The 10,000-nt window shown below is 50.4% G+C and overlaps 1 protein-coding gene across 1 annotated transcript in view; it reads right to left on the bottom strand.

Moving 5' to 3' along the window:
- Positions 1–10,000, bottom strand: part of LOC311327060 (electrogenic sodium bicarbonate cotransporter 1-like) — a 44,237-nt gene that overhangs the window by 23,793 nt on the left and 10,444 nt on the right. Inside the window, exons 4-7 of the mRNA XM_084460076.1 lie at positions 8,400–8,535; positions 4,605–4,765; positions 3,899–4,078; positions 1,568–1,644 (exon numbers count right to left, since the gene is read on the bottom strand). Of these exons, the coding sequence (XP_084316202.1) occupies positions 1,568–1,644; positions 3,899–4,078; positions 4,605–4,765; positions 8,400–8,535 (554 nt within the window). The remainder of the gene's footprint in view (positions 1–1,567; positions 1,645–3,898; positions 4,079–4,604; positions 4,766–8,399; positions 8,536–10,000) is intronic.

A 10,000-nucleotide genomic window follows, 5' to 3' on the forward strand; every position in this document is an offset into this window, starting at 1 on the left:
GACAGAAGGACAAGTACAGGACGGTCTATTTGAACAGATTCAAACAGCTAGACTTCACATGACATTGTGGTGCAGTGCACCTGTACCATGTGACAATGGATGTCCTTATGAAGCACATGAAAACACGCCAGCTGCTCTCTCAGAGTCGTTAGGTCACAAGTCGAGGAGAGGAAGCAGGGGTTTGTGGTTTAGAAGTCACGAGTGAATAGTCACAAACACACACAACACACACACACACACACACACTTGTCATTTCCGCGAGTGGAGTGAATTCCTGCTGCCTGGTCAGTTGTGTCAACACGCTGTAAGCTGTTGTTCCCGGTCTTGTATTCAAGCCAGTCCTTAACCGGGACAGTGAGATGTCAGAAACTCGCTAAACGCCAGAGACCTTGAATGATTAACTCAAGTCCTTGTTGTTTTTAAGCAAAGGCCACGGCAATGACAACGAACACATTCATTAACTCTGGAGGCCAGTTTAATACCAGTAGTTACTGGTTAGCCTGGCTGTTCATGGTCTAACTTTCACTGGACTTCAAAGGTTGGATGTAAATCTAACCTCTGACCCCCAAGGCCTACTGTGTACAGTACATGGAGCAGGTACATGTTTTGTGCTTTATAAGGCTCAGAAGCTTCATAAGACTCAGAAGCTTCATAAGACTCAGAAGCTTCATAAGGCTCAGAAGCTTCATAAGGCTCAGAAGGTTCATAAGACTCAGAAGCTTCATAAGGCTCAGAAGCTTCATAAGGCTCAGAAGCTTCATAAGACTCAGAAGCTTCATAAGGCTCAGAAGCGTCATAAGACTCAGAAGCTTCATAAGACAAGCTTTATAAGGCTCAGAAGCTTCATAAGGCTCAGAAGCTTCATAAGACTCAGAAGCTTCATAAGGCTCAGAAGCTTCATAAGGTTCAGAAGCTTCATAAGGCTCAGAAGCTTCATAAGACAAGCTTCATAAGGCTCAGAAGCTTCATAAGGCTCAGAAGCTTCATAAGACAAGCTTTATAAGGCTCAGAAGCTTCATAAGGCTCAGAAGCTTCATAAGACTCAGAAGCTTCATAAGGCTCAGAAGCTTCATAAGACAAGCTTCATAAGGCTCAGAAGCTTCATAAGGCTCAGAAGCTTCATAAGACTCAGAAGCTTCATAAGGCTCAGAAGCTTCATAAGACTCAGAAGCTTCATAAGACTCAGAAGCTTCATAAGGCTCAGAAGCTTCATAAGGCTCATAAGCTTCATAAGACAAGCTTCATAAGACTCAGAAGCTTCATAAGGCTCAGAAGCTTCATAAGACTCAAGCTTCATACGGCTCAGAAGCTTCATAAGGCTTAAGCTTCATAAGGCTCATAAGCTTCATAAGGCTCAAAAGCTTCATAAGGCTCAGAAGCTTCATAAGACTCAGAAGCTTCATAAGACTCAGAAGCTTCATAAGACAAGCTTCATAAGACTCAGAAGCTTCATAAGACTCAGAAGCTTCATAAGGCTCAGAAGCTTCATAAGACTCAAGCTTCATAAGGTTCAGAAGCTTCATAAGACAAGCTTTATAAGGCTCCAGTCCCTCTGGTCAGACGTTACCTGGTCTTTCTCAGGCTTGTCGGAGAAGTCGCTCAGGCTGTTGGAGGTCAGGTTCCGGTGGGCGGTGGCAGGACTGCCTGGACAGGGGGGCAAACAGGGGGGAGGGGTCAGACAGGGTCACCTCAGGAGTGAGGGGTCAGACTGGGGTCACCTCAGGAGTGAGGGGTCAGACTGGGTCACCTCAGGAGGGAGGGGTCAGACTGGGTCACCTCAGGAGTGAGGGGTCAGACTGGGTCACCTCAGGAGTGAGGGGTCAGACTGGGTCACCTCAGACTGGGTCACCTCAGGAGTGAGGGGTCAGACTGGGTCACCTCAGGAGTGAGGGGTCAGACTGGGTCACCTCAGACTGGGTCACCTCAGGAGTGAGGGGTCAGACTGGGTCACCTCAGGAGTGAGGGGTCAGACTGGGTCACCTCAGGAGTGAGGGGTCAGACTGGGTCACCTCAGGAGTGAGGGGTTAGACTGGGTCACCTCAGACTGGGTCACCTCAGGGGTGAGAGGTCAGACTGGGTCACCTCAGGAGTGAGGGGTCAGACTGGGTCACCTCAGCTCACCTCAACACAGCTCAAATATTTTAAAAAACAAGATGGAAGAAGAAGTCCCAGAAAAGACCAGGGCTGCGTTCCGAATCGCCTACTACCCTACTATATAGTATGCCAAAACAGGATGTAGTATGTCCCAATACATAGTATGCCACATGCAGTATGGCAAAAGTACCAGGATGTCCTACTACATCCGGTCGTATTTTGCAGTATGCACGCCAGCAGGCTTTTCTGGCTATTCTGACCCACAATCCTTTGTGCAGCGGTAATGTGCGTCACATGCGCGAGTTGACAGCTGTAGACGAATGTCGCGTTATGGACAGCGACGGATGTGGGCTAATTTCAAGGCGCAATGTTATGACAAGGTAGTATGTCCCAATTGGATGCCTACTGCTTGCAAAGTACGTACTTTCTAAGGGCAGCTGTAGTAGGTATTGGTAGTAAGAAGTAGAAGTATGCGATTCGGAACGCAGCCCAGATCCCAGGTGAGCGTGAGAGCGCGTAAGAGAGAGAGAGAAACAGAACCATTGGGACGCCATTAAGCTCCAAGATGGCCGCTAGCCGTTGAGGACCTACGGCCTGTATGCTCGCCCACCGCCCTCTGACGCGCTGCCAGTCATTCCCCCCTCAGTCATGCTAATATTAGTTGGTACAGTACAGCCAATGTACTACTACTTGAGTGAGTTCTGGCAAGTAGTAGAACATTGGCTTTTCCTACGTTAAATGCAATTATTGCAAGTCGCTTTGGATCAAATCATCAGCTAAATGACTAATGTAATCCACAGTAGTGGCATTTCAGCCGTCGCTAGATCTGTAGGAACTATCCGTGTTATTCTGGGGGCGTTCTAACCTGGCCTAGCACCCCAACCCACTTACAGAGGTATCCCATGCTCGTGCTCCTCACCACCTCCTCTAGCGGCTCCTCGAGCGGCTCCTCGGCGTCCCGAGGGGTCAGACAAGGCAGGGGGTGCTCTAGAGGGCCGCGTCCTGCAGCGCCACCAGGCGGACAGAGAGAGGCGGCGCGGTCGGAGGAAAGGAAACGGAGAAGGAGAGGAAAAAAGGAGGCAGAGGAGAGAAAGGAGCAGTGATGGACTCTTCCCAGAACGCCAAAGCAGTCGAGAAGCAGACGGCAGATTAGCAATGAGAGGACAGGAAGTAGAAGATGCCCAACAGCTGACCACGGTCAACACAATCACACACTGCATGTTATGAATATCAGTAAACCAGACTCTCTGTGTACTATTTGCCCCACTATTTTAAGACTGTATATTTATTAGCCCAGGGACTGCTGGTAGAAATTAGCTGTTTAGCTATAACCTTGTACAGTGCATCTCTCCCTATTCTATAGGGTAAATGTCTACTGTACCTTGTCCCTGTCTTAAAAATAAAATCAATCAATCAATCAATCAGACTCTCTGATGAAAGTTTCCATCAATAGATCAGAAGCTTTGTCCAGAACTGTATTATACACAAACACACGCGTCACACACACACACACAAATTATACAAGTATTCCCTCATGATCACATGCATGTTGGTAAGAGCAGATAAGCAAATGGTAGCGCTGCAATTTAAATCTACAGCCGTGGAGATCAATGGGCAAGCTGCTACCCCTACCACCATCATTTACACTGTACTAGTCCACACCAACGTCCTGATGATCCACACATGTACTCCAGTCAACCAGGAAGTACTCCAGTCAACCAGGAAGTCCACCAGACGTGGAAGAGGTGGAGAGAAGGAGGAGAGATGATAAAGCGAGGCTGCGCCAGACTGGCGCGTGCGTTACCGTTCTCCTGGTGGGAGAACAGCCTGCTGGCGCTGGACACGGTCTTGCCGATGTCGGCCAGGGAGCGGAGGTTGGACTTCTTGGTCTGGTGGCGATGTTTCCTCAGCAGCGTGAACATGACCTTCTCCCTCAACTCGGGCTTCAGCTGACCGCACTCGATCTGGCTGTCCGTGATCATCTCTGGGAACGGGGGAGGAGAGAGGAGAGGGGGGAGGAGAAGAGAGGAAGGGGGGAGGAGAGAGGAATGGGGGAGGTGAGAGGAACGGAGGAGGAGAGGAAGAGAGGAATGGAGGAGGAGAGAGGAAGGGGGGAGGAGAGGAAGAGAGGAACGGAGGAGGAGAGAGGAAGGGGGGAGGAGAGGAAGAGGAGGAGGAGAGAGGAACGGAGGAGGAGAGAGGAACAGAGGAGAGGGGAACGGAGGAGGAGAGAGGAACGGAGGAGGAGAGAGGAACGGAGGAGGAGAGAGGAACGGAGGAGAGGGGAACGGGGGGAGGAGAGGAAGAGAGGAACGGGGGAGGGGAGGAAGAGAGACAGAAGGAGAAGAGGAGTGATTCATGTTTGCATTAGTTTGGGAGACAAGGATGAGGACAGGGTGCATTCAAGATGAGGCCCGTTTAATTTGGAACGTCTTCTATAGAACTACTTCAACCGCATGTATACGAGCATAATAGAGGTTTGGGGCTTCTGGGTAGTGGAGTTTTCTTACCGACCACCTGTGGGAGGGTGGATGCCTCCATGTCCAGCATGATGGTGCCTTTCTCGATGCACGTCTTGAGCTCAAACAGACTGTGCAGAGTCAGCGTGGCCACGTGAGGCTTACTCCAGCGCTCGCCACCCTTCTCCACAGTCTCCTCAAACTTAATCCACCTGGGGAATCACCGCACGCACGCACACACACACACACACACACACACAACACACAATGTACGTATAATATATTATTATTTAGTTTTTTCCCGGTGTCATATTTCTCCGTCATTTCTGACAATCAGATTAACTCACGAGTCACGACCTGTTTCATTCGAACATAACGCTCCAAATTTTACCGTTTCCACTCGGACTACAGCTACACATTTGGTTTCCATGGCAGCTGTGTAGACTTCCTCCCTGAGGATCGAGCGTCTACCGACTCTCGACTGACAGAAGAGAGAATGAGCTCTTCAAAGAAAATACAAATACTCATGTAAATTCCAGCCTCAGTGGAAAGTACAGTTTACATTTCTCACTGAGAGTTTTAGAGGAAAGGGATATGATTTATAATCAATCAATCAATCAATCAATCAATCAAAGCTTTATTTGTATAATATACAATGTATACAGATATTGCCCATTCAATTTCAGTTCCAACCCTCATGAAATAAAATTAGGCCTATTGAACAATATAAATCCTGTTGCTGTGTAATTTTTTTTTTTTTTTTTTACTGTATCATTTTCATAATGTCAGTAGGATACAGGAAAATCTCTCAACCCCCCCCCCACCCCCAGAATTTGGTTTTGAAATGCTCCTCATTTCTGCGGTCTCAAGGTTGGCAAGTATGACAGGCGGTTATAAGTACAGTCATATAATAGCGCGCTCTCTCAGAACACATGGCGTTATACTGGATGTCCCCGACAGGTTTTGCGAGGTGAGATCGACTCGGTGAAGAAATGAGAACTATCCAAACAAGCGCTTCCATATTGTTCCCATAGACGACAAGCTAAAGCAGAAGCACAAGCTTCCCTTTGAAATATACGTTTGTCACTGTTTACTGAAAGACAGTAAAAGTTATTCACTTCTTTAAATGTTGTGTATCTTCCTTGTAGCGCCGTCTCTAGGGCAACCAACTGTAGGACCCCCCCCCCACCAACCACCCACCCCCACCCCCCCGCTTTGAACCCAGCCTTCAGGGCCAGACTGAGGGAACGGTTTCTCCTTTCAGAATTCCCTCCCGACAAAGAGCCTTTCTCCTGGGCTGAGAGATGGGGTTTCCTCTGGGGATAGGGTGTCCCTCCGGACATGCTCCACCGGCCTCTGCCTGACCCAGCCGAGGGGCGAGGAGAGAGAGAGTACAGGCCCCCGGGAGGAGAGAACCGGGAGGAGAGAGAGAGAGTATGGGCCCCTGGGAGGAGAGAGAGTACAGGCCCCTGGGAGGAGAGAGAGAGAGTACAGGCCCCTGGGAGGAGAGAGAGTATGGGCCCCTGGGAGGAGAGAGAGTACAGGCCCCTGGGAGGAGAGAGAGAGTACGGGCCCCTGGGAGGAGAGAGAGAGAGTATGGGCCCCTGGGAGGAGAGAGAGAGAGTACAGGCCCCTGGGAGGAGAGAGAGATAGTCCGGGCCCCTGGGAGGAGAGAGAGAGTTCGGGCCCCTGGGAGGAGAGAGAGAGTACAGGCCCCTGGGAGGAGAGAGAGAGAGTACAGGCCCCTGGGAGGAGAGAGAGAGAGTAGGGGCCCCTGGGAGGAGAGAGAATATGGGCCCCTGGGAGGAGAGAGAGAGTACAGGCCCCTGGGAGGAGAGAGAGAGAGTACAGGCCCCTGGGAGGAGAGAGAGAGAGTTCGGGCCCCTGGGAGGAGAGAGAGAGAGTTCTTGAGCTGGGCGGGGCTCGGACGCCCGCCACCATAGCCTCAACATGGGGCATCACAAGTGAATGTGTGAAGGGAATTCTGTTCCGTATTCCAATCTGTGCATGTTAGTACCTGCCACTTGGCTGAGTGTGTGTGTGTGTTTGTGTATTTTATGAGAGAGAGATAATAAAAGTGACGTGGGATGAAAGGATCTGTCAGAGGGTTGATATGACAGTGTGGAAGGTTTCTGGATGACAGAGCGGTTTGGTTCCCTGACAGAGAATGTCCTCGAACCCTGCCAAGTCCCCTGTCACACTACTAGTCTGGTCTGTCAACAAGATGCACGCAGACCAGGCCAGGTCTAACCTGGCTTTTGGGCGGGGCTGGCTTGTTTCTGGACTGGTTAGTAGGATGGAATCAGCTAGCCATGCAACCGAAATAGCTGTGAATTGAAATGACATGAAACAATTTCTTATGAATTAAGATCCATCCATCCATCGTCAGGGACATGACCCGACCGTCCATACGCAAACCTACGCCCTTGACGACGATGTCTTTCCCAATGGGAAACTCCGCTAGTGCATACTCTTGTTCTTCTTCACTTCTGTCTGTAGAAAACAGAGGACAGGAGGGTGTCTGTCTGGATGCAGGTGAACACCAAAAACAAGGTGCTCTTTGGGAAGAGGGGAAGAGATTGATCCCAAAAAGCAGAAACTGAGGCACTCATGTTGTAGAAAAAAGAGATTAAAATCAGGCGCCTACGCGTTGCGTCAGCACAGGCCTTCATCAGGGTGTCTTACAGGCAACACGTCCTGAAGGTGCGGGATTTTAATCTTTGCTATGCATTAGCCATTTAATAAAGGCTTAATACACTTATTTTTTCCAACAATAAGACTGTCTTGGTTTCTGGTTCTTTTTTGGATCAATTACTTCACCCTGTGTTCACTTCAGGCTGTGTTTATTCTTCTACCGTTAACTTCTAATGCTTCTACCGCTAGCGGACTCCTGTATTCCGTGTCATCATCTATAGGAACCAATCAGGGACTTGGGTACAGCAGTTAAAAGTCCCTTTTTGTAGTCCCTGATTGGAGGAAAGTCAAATGGCTCTGAGGGGGTGAAAGTCTGGTTTACCAGGCTAGGCTCCGGGCTCCCTGAGGGGACAGAGACGAGTAGATAAGACTGGCCAGGGAGTTCACGAGAGGACAACTCCCTGACAGACGCACACACACACACACACACACACTTTCATACCCACACACACACCCACACTTCCATACCCACACAAACACACACTTTCATACCCATACGAGAGCTTCTCCCCCGGCAGGGACAGGAAACGTTTAGCTGTATGTAAACACTGCTCTGTGACGGCCGACTGCTTGGCGAGTTCTTGAAACACGCCCTCATCCAGAACTAGAACCAGGGTAGGTGATGCACTCTGGTTGAGGGGGTAATGGCTGGCCTGGGGTCAGCTGATCAAGGCGTGGCCATTTGAAGGTAGAGAGAACAGGGTTCCGCACACCAGACAGCTCCTGTTTAAAAGGATTTGATTTGTGAGTGACATGTTGAGCACATAGGCTCGAAACGTAGAAATCCTTCTAGACGGGAGCTACCTGGTGTCCAGAACTATTCTCTGTATCCACAAGATGTTCTGATGGTTCAGGAGAACGTCCGTGTCTTTTTAAAACCTCTTTTCCCATGAGCCATTTGAAGGTACCGGAGTGGTGTGCGGGGCGAATGGTGACACAGACAGCCCCCCCCACCGCCCCCACAATCCCCTGCTCGGGAGAAGACAGACAGAGACAGACCGGCCACTCGTTTACTCTCTCACCTGGCGGTCTCTTTCCACTCTCTCTCACCTGGCGGTCCTCTCTCTCTCTCTCTCTCTCTCTCACCTGGCGGTCTTTTTTTTTTCTCTCTCTCTCTCTCTCTCTCTCTCTCTCTCTCTTTCTCTCTCTCACCTGGCGGTCTCCTTCCACTCCATCTCCTGTCCGTCCACGGACAGCAGCTCGTCCAGCTCGGTGAACAGCTGAGGGGGGGTGTGGCCATCATCCTCCTCCCCCAGCATGAACCGGATCCGCTCTGCCGCTGCGGAGACTAGGGGGGGGGGGGGGAGAGAGAGAGGGAGGGAGGGTGAGGGAGGGAGGAGAGGGAGGAGGGGGGGGAGAGAGAGAGGGAGGGAGGGAGGGAGGGTGAGGGAGGGAGGGAGGGAGGGAGGGAGAGAGAGAGAGGGAGGGAGGGAGGGAGAGAGAGAGAGAGAGGGAGAGAGAGAGAGAGGGGAGAAGGGAGGGAGAGAGAGAGAGAGAGGGAGGGGGGGGGAAGAGAGAGAGAGGGGGGAGAGAGAGAGAGAGAGGGAGGGAGAGAGAGAGAGGGAGGGGGGGGGCAGAGAGAGAGAGGGGGGAGGGAGAGAGAGAGAGGGAGCGAGAGAGACAATCATATGAAAGTGAATATTCTTTGTTCATGAAAGACACTCCCCTCACAAGTGTTCAATTCACCAGTTGGCTACAACTGTAGGATGAGTCAACCAGTAAGACTGATCCAAAAAACATTTAGGTATTTCTGCATCTCTGTGAACCGAACGAGAGCTGTGTTCCTTCCTGGACCTCTGCTCGCTCAGAACGAGGAGAACACCGTCAGCTTCAGCGAAAGATTCGTCACAAATTTTTCTGTGAGCGTATGAGAGCCAGTTCTTACTTCCTTCTAAGAAGTTGCTGTATATTCACCTGGCACGTCCGTCAACGCCAGATGGGTGTGACCACTGAGTAATATGCCACAAAGAATATGAAATAGGAGATAATCTAATCTGAACTCTGTACAGACTTTCTGCTTCTCCTGGCGAAAGCGGCAAACCTTGAGACACTTAAGGGCCATTTGTGTTGAGTACACACCGTGTGTGTTCGGCAGTCTGCTATCACTTCTAGGAAAGAGGGAAAGATTTGGACAACTAGCGATGATGTCACAAACTGTAAATCATTTGGGCACATTTCTGGGGAGGGAGGGAGCGTGAGAATGAGAGACGGAGAGAGAGAGAGAGAGAGACAGAGGCTGCGTTCCGAATCGCATACTACCCTACTATATAGTATGCCAAAACAGGATGTAGTATGTCCCGATACATAGTATGCCACATGCAGTATGGCAAAAAATACCAGGATGTCCTACTACATCCGGTCGTATGTTGCAGTATGCAAGCCAGCAGGCTTTTCTGGCTATTCTGACCCACAATCCTGTGCGCAGCGGACATGTGCGTCACATGTGCGAGTCATGTCCTAGTGTTAAAGTAAAAGTGCAAAAACAAATAAATACTAAATACAGTACAGTACAGTAAGTGCTAAGAGGAAGGGTTAAGGCACTAGGGTGAGTTTTCATCCAGATGGGAAGCGACTCTACTGTCCTGACTTCAGGGCGCAGTTTGTTTTCTTCACCGCGGCGCCGGGAAGAGTCGTGACAGTAGGGCCGGTCGGCCGCAGGGGCCTCGGAGGGCCGCCTTGCCTCGGGGCAGCACACAAACGCCTCCTCACCACACACAAACAGACCCTTTGCCACCGCAAGGCCTTAGGGTCAC

This window comes from Borostomias antarcticus, assembly GCF_949987555.1.
Source record: "Borostomias antarcticus genome assembly, chromosome: 30".
Lineage (NCBI taxonomy): Eukaryota > Metazoa > Chordata > Actinopteri > Stomiiformes > Stomiidae > Borostomias > Borostomias antarcticus.